The sequence below is a fragment of the Oncorhynchus mykiss genome, chromosome 23 (assembly GCF_057628025.1).
Source record: "Oncorhynchus mykiss isolate SJ-2025 chromosome 23, ASM5762802v1, whole genome shotgun sequence".
NCBI lineage: Eukaryota > Metazoa > Chordata > Actinopteri > Salmoniformes > Salmonidae > Oncorhynchus > Oncorhynchus mykiss.
Window position 1 is genome coordinate 3,154,177 of NC_143044.1, and position 18,185 is coordinate 3,172,361.

At 41.2% G+C, this 18,185-nt stretch overlaps 1 protein-coding gene across 40 annotated transcripts in view; it reads right to left on the reverse strand.

The window, feature by feature from the left end:
* Positions 1–18,185, reverse strand: part of LOC110502275 (sorbin and SH3 domain-containing protein 1) — a 71,956-nt gene that overhangs the window by 39,853 nt on the left and 13,918 nt on the right. For 8 of the 40 annotated variants that reach the window (XM_090216630.1, XM_090216620.1, XM_036960646.2 and 5 more), the window contains exons 1-9: positions 17,718–17,994; positions 5,980–6,022; positions 4,504–4,599; positions 3,696–3,812; positions 2,524–2,633; positions 2,045–2,189; positions 1,050–1,204; positions 583–643; positions 351–428 (exon numbers count right to left, since the gene is read on the reverse strand). In XM_090216630.1, coding sequence (XP_090072756.1) covers positions 351–428; positions 583–643; positions 1,050–1,204; positions 2,045–2,189; positions 2,524–2,633; positions 3,696–3,812; positions 4,504–4,537 — 700 coding nt within the window. In that variant the 5' untranslated portion in view covers positions 4,538–4,599; positions 5,980–6,022; positions 17,718–17,994. Of the gene's footprint in view, positions 1–350; positions 429–582; positions 644–1,049; positions 1,205–2,044; positions 2,190–2,523; positions 2,634–3,695; positions 3,813–4,503; positions 4,600–5,979; positions 6,023–17,717; positions 18,139–18,185 lie in introns of those variants that run through there. The other 32 variants (XM_090216631.1, XM_090216610.1, XM_090216604.1 and 29 more) reach the window with 11 other exon arrangements.

Consider the following 18,185-nt stretch of genomic DNA (forward strand, 5'->3'; position numbering starts at 1 on the left):
GGAAGAACTTGGGACTTGCCAGGAAATGTCTGTACATAAATATATACATTTTAAAACATGAGCAGAGCGTCCAATCCATTGTGTATGGATTAGTTCATGCGAAATGTTATGCTTTGCATTCGTGCTAAATATCAAACAGTTAAAGTGAATTCGCAGTGTAGTTTTCTATTAGTCTCACTCGTAGTTTCGCTAAGCAATCAAGTGCTCAATTTACTGACCCACTTTCAATTCTATCAAGGCAACGGTAAGTAACAAAAGGAGAGTCAAATGCAGTAATAAGATCATTATAGAGAAGGAATTATACATGATTAGTAAAGTCAGGAAGTGGAGCCATGATTGCAATTGGGTACCTGTGGTTTTCATCTGTCTAGGATCATAGAATTCAGGGAATATGTAGGTGGGGCGGTATGGGTTTTCCTCAACAGGTTCTGAGCGAGGCGACGGAGACACAAAACACACACAGCGTGACAGCAATAAACACACTCGGAGAACTCACAAAGACAACGGCTTGACAGAAACAACTGATATCAAGTCAAACACACACGGGAACGGTGAGTTTGATTTTCATGATGATCCCCTTACCTGGAATTCGGTGTATTTGTTTAAACATGTTCTTGTACCAGTCCTTGGACTTATCTGTGTTCTGAAAAGAACATAGTCATGGTTTTTGCCATATCTCAAAAATAAACAGGGGTTATGACAAATATATGGGTAAGAGTGGATTGGCGATTGGCGGTCAGGCATATTGATTTTCAACACTGTACTCCAATAGCTGTAGGAAGTAGGGGTGCTGATAAATCAGAATTTTTTAAAAATATAAAAAAATATCACAAAAGTACTATACTGGGCCTTTATTACTCCTGTATGAGCGGACCAAAATAGCCATCAGCAGCACGGGTAGAACCCCCCCCCCCCCCAGCCCTAAACATCTTCCTGTGGCCATGTGTACTCCTCAGCATCAAATTAAAAATGCCCTGTGAAGATTATTTTCAAAAGGCACAAAGTAGATTACAATGTTTTTGGGCCTGTACATAGGTTTGTGTTCTTACCCGTACTGGCAGGTTGGGCTGGTTCAGTGGGCCCAAGACAGGGGATTGTGAGAACCTCATCCTCTTGCCGTCCATATCTGGGTGTTGGCTCTGTTCTCTCTCTGCCCCAACTACAGGTCCTGGATCAGACAATTTGTCCCTCTCTGGGGTGGGGTCTGAAAAAGCCAACATTGCTGTGTCAAAGGGAAGAGAAGCTGGGTTCTACTAGTCAAAATGTGTTTCCCTTGATGAGTAGATGCACTGTACTATAGGTCTACATAAATGGTGGCCAACCGGTTTACCCCATATAATCCACAAGCATACTATGCAAATGATATACAGTCATTTCAATGGTGAAACATGATTATGAACAGATTACCTACAAAAAACACGGCAATGAAAATACTTAGTTTGAGATACCAAATTATATATCAAAGTAATTGATCAATAAGATATCATTGAGTACTCTCCATCCGTGAGGTTAAAAAAAATCCAATATCTCAGAGCAGGGGCATGAAACGTTGGCGCATTGGGCCGACATGAGGCTGATGGCAAACATATTCAGCATGCTGTGCCAATATTCAGCATGCTGTGCCAATATTCAGCATGCTTGCCAATATTCAGCATGCTGTGCCAATATTCAGCATGCTGTGCCAATATTCAGCATGCTGTGTCAATATTCAGCATGCTGTGCCAATATTCAGCATGCTGTGTCGACTGCAAAAAGCATCCCTGACACACGAATGCACAAAAAAACAATGCAGCAATGTCTGACGACTAAACAGATATTGATAACAAAACTGCTATTGGCGCACAAAGTGAAGGACACTGAAGCATTGTTGTACCTGATTGATCTGATGTTCCATACTTTTGAGTTATTTAAAAAAGCTTTCAGTGTCGGAACTTTCCATTTAAACAGATCAATGGAGTCCATACTTCACCGTGTGGTCAACTGTTGGCATGGCAATTTCACCCATAACCCACATACAGTACTACCCAGAATCAGAAGTGCTTACCTCTGTTGTGTTGTAGCAGAACTATGGTTGGGTTGACCGTTTTGGTGGTGGATGGGTAGGCAGAGGGAGCCTTTGTCGATGTAATATGGTTCTGAATGTCAAAGGCAAGAAACTGGTGTTCTTCTGTGCTCACAGGAGAACTTCCCTGGTAATAAGTGAATAAAACACGTAAGTGATGCTGTTCATCTTTATTAATGAAATTGTAAGTGATGCTGTTCCTCTCTTACAAAAGTTTTGAACAACAAAAATAAACGAAGTAAAAGGCCTTAAGGTTGCATATTAATAAATTCTGGTTTTGCAAATAAATAATAACTTCAATTGACTCGCTACAGCAAAAATACACCAAATATAGCTATTTCTATCACAGTTAAATCTGGTTTTAATCACATTAAACAAGCATAGCATTATCCAATTTACAGTATTATCCCATAAATAGGGGAAATTAACAACAGCTTATTCAATGATTAGATAATACATACCTGGGGTTGAGTTCTGTTGACTGTAGGTAAATCAGCTGTGATGTCGTGGAAGCATCCCTCAGCCAATCCTGTTAGAGAGCTGTCTCCATTGATCTGGCCGATCCAACTACCTGAAATTATCCCAAAACAATCTCATTTTGGCCAGCGAATAGCAGTGCAAGACGATCCTCTCAGAAACCTAACAATACTGAAAGATACACAAACTACTGTACTCTTGGCAATATTTGTCTTTTGGCGATGAACCTGTTTCAGAGATTAACACCACAAACTACAAACAGGAAACAATTAATCCTCAATTAAATAAATCACTGGATAATCCTGCGGGGACAAAAAGCTTCCCATAGTGCTTTTCCCCTACATAGATGCTAATATCCCCATGGATAAATAAAATAATGATTCTCCCACAATCTGTGAACTTTGTTATCAGAACAAGGCGCCTATTCAGTGGTCTGTAAAGGCCGTTTGTTCCAATGGCCTTTATATTCAGGCTCGCAAATAAAGCATCTCCCCAAAAGCCTTGGCCAGTCTCCAGCCCAGTTCTAACATGCTGAACGCAACAAACAAATCCACAGTCAAGGCCCTGGTTCCAAAGTGCAGTGTGGGTAGGTCCGAACAAAAGAGGTCTTTGACGAAACACATGGAAATATGAGCAATCATGGTCAATGATTCTGTGTTGTGCTGGGCAACCAAATATAAATACACTAAAATGTGTCAAGTTCTCACTTTTAATATCAAAACATACTGAAATATGTGTATAAGTGAGCCCAGCGGAACTTCATGAAGTATATAAAACATTTGAAGACTTCTATGAACAGAAAAGCTTGTGAATACAGTGCATTCTTCTCCATATCCATCAATATCACTATGGAAAACAAATGACTAAATAGTCATTAAAGTTAGTGATTCATACTATGACATAATCAATATATTACAATATGCTATTTTGTTAACGGGAACATTTCCTTCGACTTTTAAATAGTTTGTCTCATCAGCTATTTCTCCAGCTAGACATCAGCTCTCTAACCTGACCACTTTCACAGAGCGATGCTAGCGTATCACTCGACTCTGTATTAGAAAGAAAACTCAACATAATTTCAGAGATATTAGATATAATGCACATATGATGTAATATCTAAGACTTGAGAGCAGCTGTAGCATTCTGTTTGACTTACTTGGTGCTGTTTCGACGTTGGAATCTTTACTGACGCAGTCCTCGTCGTCTATGTGTACCAGAGTGGCCCTCAGAGTCACGACCCCCTTCCCTTTACACACTCTTGTAGGGTCCAGCTCTATAGACAGATAGACAGGTATTCGCAAGGATGTTACCACTAGATTGACTTACATTGGATGCCCATAGTCACCCATTCTTCAATGCCAAAATGTGTGAGACAACCTCACAATTCTACAGTCTGTTTGAATCTATTCTCAGTAAGCTTCAAATCACACAGCTCTATTGCCTCAGGTCCTGAGGGAATCCATGTTACCTCAAATCCCCAAATTATAAAAAATAGAATGTAAATGTCAAATCCAGACCAACACTAATACTCCCCACATCCATATCATTAATTATAATGCTAACACCATCAGTCTGTCATTATATCCAATTAGTACAGCGGTGGCGCAGCGGTCTAAGGTACTGCATCTCAGTGCTAGTGGTGTCACTACAGACACCCTGGTTCGATTCCAGGCTGTATCACAACCGGCCGTGATTGGGAGTCCCATAGGGCGATGCACAATTGGCCCAGCGGAGTCCGGGTTTGGCCGGTGTCGGCCGTCATTGTAAATACGAATTTGTTCTTAACTGACTTGCCTAGTTATATAAAAGTGAAAAAGAGACACTGTATAGTAGCTTACAGTTGTTTAAAGTGAAGGCACATCGTTAGCAAGTGAGTATTGAAAGGATCCTAGAGTACAGGCTGATGAAAGATACATGAGACGGAGGATTGGAGGGGTGGAGGAGGAGTTAATGAGTGTGTTCACCTGCAGCCGGAATTAGGTCAGGAGAGCCTTTCATGCTTGTCAGAGGGGTGATTCTGACTGCAGACAAACAGCAAGGACCTGAGGAGACCGGAGGAACTACCAAAACAACAGACAGTGTACAGGTGGGGACAAATTGTGAAAAGTGAACAGGGGGAATAGTATACAGTTGCATTGACATGGAGGGGTGTTAAGTGTATTATTGTCAAAATCAAGGTAGCCCTTTCCTGCAGTCAATGACCAAAAGTGCCCTCTTTGGCCTCATGGGTGGAATGTTATTAATATTTTTCATAATTTCATAATTAAAAAATATTATTTCAAAAAACCTAATGAAAATCCGGTGTCTCTGTCTCAAACAGTTTTGTTATATTTCAATTCAATCTTTTGTGATGTATATAAAGTGTAATATTGGGAACTCAAAATATAATACACTTCAACTCGATATCTGCCATTGTACTGTACAGGTGTCTTCTTTTTTAAAGCCCATAACCATATACGTGAGGTGTATACTTTGTTTCAAAGTAGATTTGTTTAAGACTACCAAGAATCACTCTGTGTGACCCTGATTTAGCTCACTGCAGTAAAAGGTTAACAAGAGAGAAGCCGTCCCCTCTCACACCCCCTCCATTCGATCCCTGGGTGTAAACAAATGTATTTACCTGAACCTCACCAAGTATGGGGTAAGCCAAATAGTAAACCCCTGTCTTTCTGTATTATACAACAGATTTGAGGGAATTTGGGGCCGATGAGCATTGCAATACTTAACATTGTAGACATTGTAGACAGTTATTACATACACATCATCCTCATGAAAGAAAAAAACACCCATAATTTGAGACAAATAACATCGAGGTGAAGTGGAGCTGGAAGACAGATTGCAGAAAGTAGCAGATCGCTGTAACAATGACCTTTGGAAACATAAAGGACAGTGGACCACTGTACTTTTGACTACAGAGAACAGAGCTACAAGTGTACAGTAACAGATGTTACGGACAATTGTTGTTTAACTATTTAAAATGATGTGTAGGCTACATCACATACAGAATGGTGATGAAATCTTACATCTTACCATGTAACTTTCCCTCAGATGAGTAGACAGCATTTGTGTGCCCCCTTCCCCTAAACTGCCAATGCCATAAATGCATGCCATCTCTAACGCCGCCCACTCTAACATATGTATGTTAGCCCTCCCTCATAAAATAGCACTTTTGTTGTTGTTCATTGCTTTTGCTTGTTTCTCAATGCTTAGTTGATTGACTAGAATGTATGGTTAGTGGTGTAACAATACGATAGGCATATTTCTGGTGTGCTGCTTCAATTATCAAAATTAGCTTGATCATTACACTCAACCAAATGAACAGGCATTGTGATCAAAGGTAGGATTGAAGACCCTAAACATCACTAAAGCCTTCTGGGACCACAGAACTGAGCTATGCAGTATAATGAGAGATATGAGAAAAATAAGGGGATGAAACTTACTGTAGGATTGTTCAAATCTCACACTGCCCTCTGTTGGTCAGCCCTGTAACAAAAGAAAGTCAGAGTTACTGTAGAGGAAAGCAGATTTGAGCAAAATACATTAATTTACAGCATAGTAGTCCGTTTTTTTATGGGCCATCATAGGAGACCAGGAAGTTTGAGCAGCAGTTTGTTTCTAGGCAGGAATAGGCTGGGATATAGTCGAAACTGACAGTAATCAGGGATGGCGGAAAATACTTATTTTGACAGGGGATGTGGGACCTCTTATTTGCGCACGCACAATTTATTTATGAGCATAATAGTAAAGGCATGTCATTTAGCTGTAAATGTATTACCTTTAAATATGGTATGAACACAGCCAGGCATGATGTTTTCATCTGATTGTCAAGCGAATCACTTAAAAAAATAGGCTACCTGTGCACGTTTGATCTACTCTATGGTCATGTTACCCTGCTCAGAAGTTGCATGCATCTGACAGATCGCTATAACATACTGTATGATGTGGTTAGCTGATACGTAAAAATACCTATCCAGGTGTTGTAAGTGTCTTGGGATGCGTCAAAGGAAAGGGCAGAGGAAAGCGCATTATAATTGACGTGTCCACTGATGTCCGCAGGCGTCACGGTCCTGGCCAGTCATCTTTGCCTACTCAGGCTACTGTTACCTCTATTCCTGATATTTTTCTGCATATAATTTCCAACATTTGGTAGGCTATTTGTTAGCCAACTTCTCTATCATTAGATAGGCCTACATGCATCTTCTCTTCTGTCATTACCTGAAGACTTAGTAATTTGGAGGCCACAGGCAGAGGCCAGTCTTCAAAAAATAGGTTACCTTTGCACGTTCATCCAAAAAATTCCAGCATTCAAACAGTCCACTGTGCACCCGCCAACTTTCCTTCAATTCACAAGTGGCTGAAACTATCTCAACAGAGAAAGCATCCAAGCAGCGAAACAGCGCCCCTCTGTTTAACTAAATGTAGCCCATGTATCTGATGCTGTCTGGAGAAAAAAAGAGTATGACGTACCACTCTTTTTGGCCAGACAGCATTAGATACATGGACTACACATACACCGCATTCGTAAAGTATTCATACCACTTCACTTTTTTACACATTTTGTTACGTTATAGCTTTATTCTAAAATGTATTAAACGAAATGTTTTCCTCATCAATCTACACATAATACCCCATAATGACAAAGCAAAAACAGTTTTTTAGAAATGTGCAATATGTGCCATGTAAGAAAGCTAACGTTTAAGTTCCTTGCTCAGAACATAGGAACATATGAGAGCTGGTGGTTCCTTTTAACATGAGTCTTCAATATTTCCAGTTAAGAAGTTTTAGGTTGTAGTTATTATAGGAATTACAGGACTATTTCCCTCTATACCATTTGTATTTCATTAACCTTTGACTATTGGATGTTCTTATAGGCACTTTAGTATTGCCAGTGTAACAGTATAGCTTCCGTCCCTCTCCTCGCTCCTACCCGGGCTCGAACCAGGAACACAACGACAACAGCCACCCTCGAAGCAGCGTTACCCATGCAGAGCAAGGGGAACAACCACTCCAAGTCTCAGAGCGAGTGACGTTTGAAACGCTATTAGCGCGCACCCCGCTAACTAGCTAGCCATTTCACATCGGTTACACCAGCCTCATCTCGGGAGTTGATAGGCTTGAAGTCATAAACAGCTGCTGGCAAATGCACGAAAGTGCTGTTTGAATGAATGCTTACGAGCCTGCTGGTGCCTACCACCGCTCAGTCAGACTGCTCTATCAAATCATAGACTTAGTTATAAAATAATAACACACAGAAATACGAGCCTTAGGTCATTAATATGGCCGAATCAGGAAATTATTATCTCGAAAACAAGACGTTTATTCTTTCAGTGAAAGACGGAACTGTTACGGATTTTATCTAACGGGTGGCATCAATTAGTCTAAATATTCCTGTTACATTGCACAACCTTCAATGTTATGTCATAATTACGTAAAATTCTGGCAAATTAGGCGGCCCAAACTGTTGCATATACACTGACTCTGCGTGCAACGAACGCAAGAGAAGTGACACAATTTCACCTGGCTAATATTGCCTGCTAACCTGGAATTATTTTAGCTAAATATGCAGGTTTAAAAATATATACTTCTGTGTATTGATTTTAAGAAAGGCATTGATGTTTATGGTTAGGTACACATTGGAGCAACGATACGCACTGCATCGATTATATGCAATGCAGGACACGCTAGATAAACTAGTGATATCATCAACCATGTGTAGTTAACTAGTGATTATGATTGATTGATTGATTGTTTTTTATAAGATAAGTTTAATGCTAGCTAGCAACTTACCTTGGATTACTGCATTCGCGTAATAGGCAGTCTCCCCGTGGAGTGCAATATAATCAGGTGGTTAGAGCGCTGGACTAGTTAACTGTAAGGTTGCAAGATTGAATCCCCCGAGCTGACAAGGTAAAAATATGTTGTTCTGCCCCTGAACGAGGCAGTTAACCCACCGTACCTAGGCCGTCATTGAAAATAAGAATGTGTTCTTAACTGACTTGCCTAGTTAAATAAAGATTAAATAAAGGTGTAAAAAAATTACTTGAAATCGGCCCTAATTAATCGGTCATTCCGATTAATCGGTCGACCTCTACACTCTACCATAAAGGCCTGATTGGTGGTGTGCTACAGAGATGGTTGTCCTTCTGGAAGATTCTCCCATTTCCACAGAGGAACTTATGGTTAAAAGCCAAAGAACCCTTATTCGGCACTATATAGAAGAAAAACAATGTGTGTAGAAAGAGAGGAGAGGGAGAACAGAACATATGTTAATCTGAGCTGCATCAGTGGAGCATGCAGGAACAAGGCCACATAAAAAGAGGCAGTGAAACACTTCCAGGTTGTCCTCCAATATACACACTCCCATTTATATTGTCCACTGCAGAAAAGGTTGCAATTGAGTTAAGATGCAAACAGAGAAACATTTGCTCTCTTTCTCCCTCTCGCTTGCTCACACGCTTGCACGCAAACTAGATGTCAACCGATTCATCGGAATGGCCGATTAATTAGGGCCGATTTCAAGTTTTCATAACAATCGGAAATCTGTATTTTTGGACACCGATTTGGGCGATTTTTAATATTTTTTTACACCTTTATTTAACTAGGCAAGTCAGTTAAGAACACATTCTTATTTTCAACTGACGGCCTAGGCACAGTGGGTTAACTGACTGTTCAGGGGCAGAACGACAGATTTTTACCTTGTCAGCTCCGGGATTCAATCTTGCAACCTTACAGTTAACTAGTCCAACACTCTAACCACCTGCCTCTCATTGCACTCCACGAGGAGCCTGCCTGTTACGCGAATACAGTAAGAAGGAACCACCAGATTTCATATGTTCTCATGTTCTGAGCAAGGAACTTAAACGTTAGCTTTCTTACATGGCACATATAGCACTTTTACTTTCTTCTCCAACACTTTGTTTTTGCATTATTTAAACCAAATTGAACATGTTTAATTATTTATTTGAGGCTAAATTGATTTTTATTTATGTATTATATTAAGTTAAAATAAGTGTTCATTCAGTATTGTTGTAATTGTCATTATTACACATAAATAAATAAATAAATATTGTCCGATTAATCGGTATCAGGTTTTTGGTCCTCCAATAATCGGTATCAGTATCGGCGTTGGAAAATCATAATCGGTCGACCTCTAACGCGAACCCACGCGCACTGTACACAAACACAAACCGCCACACACACAGAGTTGGGGTTCGATGACATCCTCCTGAAATTAGGGTAAGTCTTTTAAAACACTGAATCACAAATCTCCCTTGCAGACAAAAGAGAAGACGTGAGAGCTAACAGTGTACACTACGCTAGGTAAACACATCAGTGCAGAGATCGTTTTAGTCCTTATTAGGAAGAGGGATGCCTCCGAACAGAGAACGTCAGAAGTCCGACCAGAGAGAGAGAGAGAGAGATTTGAGAGAGAGACACAGCAAGAGAGAGAGAAAGATTTGAGAGAGAGACACAGCAAGAGAGAGAGAAAGATTTGAGAGAGAGACAGCAAGAGAGAGAGGAAGATTTGAGAGAGAGACACAGCAAGAGAGAGAAAGATTTGAGAGAGAGACACAGCAAGAGAGAGAGATTTGAGAGAGACACAGCAAGAGAGAGAGAGAGAGAGAATTGAGAGAGAGACAGCAAGAGAGAGAGAGAGAGAGATTTGAGAGAGAGACAGCAAGAGAGAGAGAGAGAGATTTGAGAGAGAGACACAGCAAGAGGGAGAGAGAGCGAGAGATTTGAGAGAGAGACACACAGCAAGAGAGAGAGAGCGAGAGATTTGAGAGAGAGACAGCAAGAGAAAGAGAGCGAGAGATTTGAGAGAGAGACACAGCAAGAGAGAGAGAGCGAGAGAGAGATTTGAGAGAGAGACACAGCAAGAGAGAGAGAGCGAGAGAGAGAGAGATTTGAGAGAGAGACACAGCAAGAGAGAGAGAGCGAGAGAGAGAGATTTGAGAGAGAGACACAGCAAGAGAGAGAGAGCGAGAGAGAGAGAGATTTGAGAGAGAGACACAGCAAGAGAGAGAGAGAGAGAGAGAGAGAGACAGCAAGAGAGAGAGAGAGAGAGACACAGCAAGAGAGAGAGAGAGAGAGAGAGACACACAGCAAGAGAGAGAGAGAGAGAGAGACACAGCGAGAGAGAGAGAGAGAGAGAAAGATTTGAGAGAGAGGCACAGCAAGAGAGAGAGAGAGAGAGAGAGAGAAAAATTTGAGAGAGAGACACAGCAAGAGAGAGAGAGAGAGAGAGAGAGAAAGATTTGAGAGAGAGACATAGCAAGAGAGAGAGAGAGAGAGAGAGAGAGAAAGATTTGAGACACAGCAAGAGAGAGAGAGAAAGATTTTAGAGAGAGACAGAGAGAGAGACACAGCAAGAGAGAGAAATGGAGAAAGATTTGAGAGAGAGAGACACAGCAAGAGAGAGAAATGGAGAAAGATTTGAGAGAGAGACAGAGAGAGAGAGACACAGCAAGAGAGAGAAATGAAGAAAGATTTGAGAGAGAGTGAGAGTGAGAGAGATAAATAAAGCCCCAATAAAGCCCCTTGAATTGAATTGAGAGAGAGAAATACAGAGAGAGGTCTAAGCGCATCTGTGCAGGGACAGCCAGCAGTGCTCAGGCCAAGATCAACAGGAGACTGCGATAAGCTGTTTTCAAGTAAACCTCCAGTACTGAGAATCTCTACCTAAATGCACATTCTCTAGATCTGGACAATTTGAAATGATTTTAGAGCCTATTTAACTTAAACAAATACAGGTAAATTTGCCTCAGTGACATGCACACTGAAGAACAAATAGATATTGTACTAAATTGAGAAACTCAAAACCCAATTTCCAATCAAATTAATTTTGGCAGTCTGTTTAGATGATAAATGATGGTACTCTGCACTCAGATATCTAATGAGAAGTCTGATGTAGGTCATTAGCTTAAAGAGGCCATGAGGTGGCTTCCTGACAACTGTTTCCCGCCACACTGTGACATCAGTAAGACCTCTGGACATTGGTCATTCATTAGCTAAACAGGGGGAGGGGGTTGAGTTGGGAGAAAGAGGCTGAAACCTGACAACAGACGAATTGACAAGAATGAATGACAGTGACAGTGCATGGATATTTCTGCTGAAGATATGATGAATCCACTGCCATTCTATAATGAGGTAACTTTCATTGCAGTATGTAATTCCCTGCACCAAAGGGACTTCATTACCAATTACTAAAAATGTTGTTTTTTTTACATTTTATCCAACTTCTACCGCCTCTTGCAGGTAGCCTAGCGGGTAGGTGCGTTGGGCCAGTAACCGAAAAGTTGCTAGATCGAATCCCCAAGCTGACAAGGTTAAAATATATTGTTCTGCCCCTGAGCAAGGCAGTTAACCCATTGTTCCCCAGACTAGGTATCCCTCTTTCCCTTTCCTCTTGAGATAGAATGAACATAGAGCTGTTTATTAAAAAAAACTATTTAGTAAGTCACTAAATATGGGCAGATTTTTTTTAAATACAGTACCAGTCAAAAGTTTGAACATACCTACTCATTCAAGGGTTTTTCTTAATTTTTAATAGTGAAGTCATTACAATTATGAAATAACACATATGGAATCATGTAGTAACCAAAAAAAGTGTTCCATTTGAGATTCTTCAAAGTTGCCACCCTTTGCCTTGATGACAGCTTTGCACACTCTTGGCATTCTCTCAACCAGCTTCACCTTGAATGCTTTTTCAACAGCCTTGAAGGGGTTCCCACATATGCTGAGCACTTGTTGGCTGCTTTTCCTTCACTCTGCAGTCCAACTCATCCCAAACCATCTCAATTGGGTTGAGGTCGGGTGATTGTGCAGGCCAGATCCTCTGATGCAACACAAACATCTGGGGCTGTATTCAAAGACTCTCAATGGCAGTGCAGTCCATAGAATCTTAGTCATTATTATTATTATTATTATTCATTATGCACTCCTTCTCTGAAACGCTTTGCTTTATAACATGCATTATGACATCACATAATTCGATGGCAGCAGATTGACTGATTGCATTATGGGTAATGTCGTCATTATACTGTTTCCAAATTGGCCTACAAGTGCATACATCATATGCATTGTATTTTTGCCTAAAATGAAGGAAATCGAAACAAAATTGCAGGACAGACCCCGTCACAAGGTTGTTATTATTATTATAATTTAGCATTGCTGTTAAGTACTGTAAATGTAGTTTTTGGGGTATCTGTACTTTACTTGACTATTTAAATTTTGGACAACTTTTACTTTTACTCCATTACATTCCTGAAGAAAATAATGTACTTTTTACTCTATACATTTTCCCTGACACCAAAAATTACTCGTTACATATTGAATGCTTAGCAGGACAGGAAAATGTTCCAATTCACGCAATAAACAAGAGAACATCCCTGGTCATCCCTACTGCCTCTAATCTGGTGGACTCACTAAAATACTTTGTTTGTAAATTATGTCTGAGTGTTTGAGTGTGCCCTTGGCTATCCGTAACTTTAAAAAACAAGAACAATGTGTTGTTTGGTTTGCTTAATATAAGGAATTTGAAATAATTTATACTTTTGATATAAATATAGTAAAGTATATTTTTGCAATTACATTTACTTTTGATATTTAAAGTGGAATTGACAACATTTGATCTACTTTGCAAATATGAAACAAACAGACAATCATAATATCAGTAAAAAAATGTCAAATTCCCAGTTTATGCTGCAAAACCAACTTTGAGGTTTTAAAAATAGGTTATATTTGACTTAAAATTCCATGATGTACAGTAAGGCATTGTTGGCAGAAGAGATGGATGCAGTTCAATGCATGATTAATATAATTCACAAATAGATTTCTTGGTAGTCCAAAAAATATTGCTACCAGGTTGTAAATCATAGCTGGCCTGGTACATTGTTTAGTAGTCTGGCCCAGGAGTGGGAGGGTGAACGGAAAGGCTCTGGAGCAACGAACCGCCCTTGCTGTCTCTGCCTGGCCGGTTCCCCTCTTTCCACTGGGATTCTCTGCCTCTAACCCTATTACAGGGGCTGAGTCACTGGCTTACTGGGGCTCTCATGCCGTCCCTGGAGGGGGTGCGTCACCTGAGTGGGTTGATTCACTGATGTGGTCATCCTGTCTGGGTTGGCGCCCCCCCCCCCCCCCCCCCCCCCCCTTGGGTTGTGCCGTGGCGGAGGTCTTTGTGGGCTATACTCAGCCTTGTCTCAGGATGGTAAGTTGGTGGTTGAAGATATCCCTCTAGTGGTGTGGGGGCTGTGCTTTGGCAAAGTGGGTGGGGTTATATCCTTCCTGTTTGGCCCTGTCCGGGGGTGTCCTCGGATGGGGCCACAGTGTCTCCTGACCCCTCCTGTCTCAGCCTCCAGTATTTATGCTGCAGTAGTTTATGTGTCGGGGGGCTAGGGTCAGTTTGTTATATCTGGAGTACTTCTCCTGTCCTATTCGGTGTCCTGTGTGAATCTAAGTGTGCGTTCTCTAATTCTCTCCTTCTCTCTTTCTCTCTCTCTCGGAGGACCTGAGCCCTAGGACCATGCCCCAGGACTACCTGACATGATGACTCCTTGCTGTCCCCAGTCTACCTGGCCGTGCTGCTGCTCCAGTTTCAACTGTTCTGCCTTATTATTATTCGACCATGCTGGTCATTTATGAACATTTGAACATCTTGGCCATGTTCTGTTATAATCTCCACCCGGCACAGCCAGAAGAGGACTGGCCATCCCACATATGCTCTCTCTAATTCTCTCTTTCTTTCTCTCTCTTGGAGGACCTGAGCCCTAGGACCATGCCCCAGGAATACCTGACATGATGACTCCTTGCTGTCCCCAGTCCACCTGACCGTGCTGCTGCTCCAGTTTCAACTGTTCTGCCTTATTATTATTCGACCATGCTGGTCATTTATGAACATTTGAACATCTTGGCCATGTTCTGTTATAATCTCCACCCGGCACAGCCAGAAGAGGACTGGCCACCCCACATAGCCTGGTTCCTCTCTAGGTTTCTTCCGAGGTTTTGGCCTTTCTAGGGAGTTTTTCCTAGCCACCGTGCTTCTACACCTGCATTGCTTGCTGTTTGGGGTTTTAGGCTGGGTTTCTGTACAGCACTTTGAGATATCAGCTGATGTACGAAGGGCTATATAAATACATTTGATTTGATTTGATTGTTTGCTGCCTTCACCCATTCGGGATGCACTATTTCAGTTTCAATGACTCAATATTTTGGACAAACAGATGAATGTAACTAAGACTGGGAATGTCAATACAATCAATCTAGCAAGGACAATGATCATAAGTCAGTCATAACGTGGCTAATAGGCTAGCATGTCTATTTCTGTAGCTCTTATTTAGAAAGCTAAAAACACAGAGCCTACCATTAGCTAGCTAGCTGCTGGGAGGATGTTATGTCATTAGAGGAGTGGTTGAGTGACCGACTTTTCCCCCTCATATCGTTTTTTTTGTATGGCTACAGCTAGATGCAGGTGTCATTTGGTTACTAAGCAAAAAAATGGAATCGGTTTGCAAGCTAGCTGAACGACTATTATCCAATTAGCATATCTCTTGCGTTTGTAAATTGACTCTGGCTATCTACTCTGATTTCAGAGCACTCTCATCTGAGTGTGCCAGAGCGCAGAATAACTGATGAATTTACTAACGTGTACAACACCCACTGAATATGACCGGTGTCAAAGAAAAAAAAGTAACAGTTAGTCACGAAAGAGAACATGTAAACAGTTGCTACTGCCTGTAAACACACATTCTAGTTCAACGTGAATGATGGCAGGCCCATGTGGCAAATGGCTTATTTGCATGAAGGCCTACAGTAGCTCTGATTGGCTATGGCGCACCGGTCTGTCTAGACTCCGGTCCTGGACGAGAAAGATGTTCTTATTAGGTTTTATTTGCTGCGGTGTCTATTAATTATCTATACGCACGGCCGCTTTCCCACTTTATACTGCTATAAAATGTTCACAAATGCCTTACTATACGTCATTGACAAACATCCTAAGAATTTATGAAAACATGAAAATTACCATATATAAGTGCTCGCATGTCAGAAAATGTACAAAAAAGTGTCATATTCTTCCTCAAATAGTATTTTACTGGGTGACTTTCACTTTTACTTGAGAATTTTCTGTTAAGGTATCTTTACTTTTACTCAAGTAAGACAATTGGGTACTTTTTCCACCACAATCATTTAGATTACATATTTACATTACATTATTTGTGTTAAACAATTTCAGTCCCTACAGGATTTTGCTGAAATTTGTTGTGATATTTCCGACAATTCTGTCATTTTGCATGGCAATATGCAGATTGATTTTGTCCAATTTGTCCCGAAAATGCGCTGATGAGGGAAAAGTTTTGTTAAAGTATGTCTTGATTGTGTCATGCCCTGATCTGTTTCACCTGTCCTTGTGCTTGTCTCCATCCCCTCCAGATGTCGCTCATCATCCCCGGTGTATTTATCCCTGTGTTTTCTGTCTCTCTGTGCCAGTTCATCTTGTTTGCCAAGTCAACCAGCGTTTATCTCCTAGCTTCTATTTTTCCCAATCTCTGTTTTTCCTAGTCCTCCTGGTTTTGACCCTTGCCTGTCCTGACACCGAACCCACCTGCCTGACCATTCTTCCTGCCCTGACCTCGAGACTGTCTAACGCCTTGTACTGTTTGGACTCTGACCTGGTTACTGAACCCCTGCCTGTCCTGACCTCGAGACTGTCTATCCCCTTGTACTGTTTGGACTCGGACCTGGTTACTGAACCCCTGCCTGTCCTGACCTCGAGACTGTCTAACGCCTTGTACTGTTTGGACTCTGAACTGGTTTATGAACTCTCGCCTGTACCCAACCTGCCTTTTGCCTACACCTTGTGTTATAATAAATATCGGCGCTCAACTATCTGCCTCCTGTGTCTGCATATGGGTCTCGCCTTGTGCCCTTATAGATTGAACCATATTATGCAGTAAATGTGTCGTGAAATTGTGAGCCCTCTTTCTGTTCGGCGGTGATGGATCAGTTTTGTGCGATAATACCGCAATGAGTTGACTGTTTTATGAGGAAAGAGTGGGTTGATTGGTCAAATTTGAAAGCTCTCACATAATATGTGGGAGATTGTTGATTTTGCAAAAAATAATTGCAATCGCAGGATCCTGGAGGGACTGCAAATTGACATTTATATTCTATATGTTTATACAGTGGGGTCTGAAGTTATTTACACCCTTGATAAATATGTGGAAAAATTACTGTATAGAATAAATAATTTAAAAGTATGTGGACACCCCTTCATATTAGTGGATCGAGCACACAGCCATGCAATTTCCATAGACAAACATTGCCTGTAGAATGGCCCGTACTGAAGAGCTCGGTGACTTTCAACGTGGCACAGTCATAGGATGCCACCTTTCCAACAAGTCAGTTTGTCAAATTTCTGCCCTGCTAGAGCTGCCCCGGGCAACTGTAAGTGCTGTTATTGTGAAGTGGAAACATCTAGAAGCAACAACGGCTCAGCCGTGAAGTGGAAGGCCACACAAGCTGGCATGCCAGCAACAAATGCTGACACTACACATCCAAGTATAGTAAAAGGGGCACAAGAAATAAGAAAACCCATCAAAACAAAGGAGAAAACAACATTGCTTTTTGAAAAGATTTGTAAAGATTTTTTTAAAGATAACAACGTTTTTTAAAAGATAGATTACTCTCCATAAGGTGTGATTCAGGACTAACAGAGAAAGTCTTATTCATTATACAGTAAATATTATCAGCAGAGGTTCCATAGCACAGAGAGCTACCCTTCAGCAGAACCTTTTTCAAAACCAAGAATCATCTCAAAGCCGGAGCAAGTTGGGTAGATAGATAAGATGCTTGGAAGATGTCATGTGACAAACTCATCCCTATTATAATATTTAAGGAGCCCAACACAACTGCTTGTGGTGAATTTCCCATTTTAGAAGAGAACATTGTTTGCCAAAGGAGTACATGCCACTGTGTATATATACTTATGGTTGTAGAAAAGACATACAGGAAAAACACATCTTCTGCATCACTTCAATTTTTCCATCACTAGATATGTTCTAGGGTGTTTTCAACACTCACTTTAAGTACACACACTTCCCTTAAAACCCTCTCCTAAAAATAGGCATTTCCAAAAGACACAAAACTCTGCAAATACATCCACATTAAGATCACAGCTTACCAACAAGATTCTTTGCAAACCAGATCAACCAGCCTTGAGTAGGTAGCTCTCTCAGACAGTCACACCAGCCTACAAGACTCCAGACAGTCCCTCTTTAAGATCTCTCTCTCTCCTCAGTCTTCTGAGACTAACTGGGTGAGGTGATACGGACTGGCCCCTGCACCCTCTGCTTTAGGTGCCCAGTTCTGACCTTGAACCAGACCAACAAGGGGGTCTGGTTGCTTTCAGCACAAGGCGTACCCAGATGGACCCGTCATCGCATGCCACCTGGGAATGTGGCACCCACTCAACAGCTGCAACAGATAATTTCAAAACATTTGGGCCCTCATCCAAATCCAGTCCATGCAACATAGACTGGACATTACAAGATGTTTGGAATTAGATACTGGACAACCCTTGGGCTTGACTCACAAGCTCCCTTACTGATACACTGGTCAGTCATACTGTGTCATTTCACTAAGTTCATTA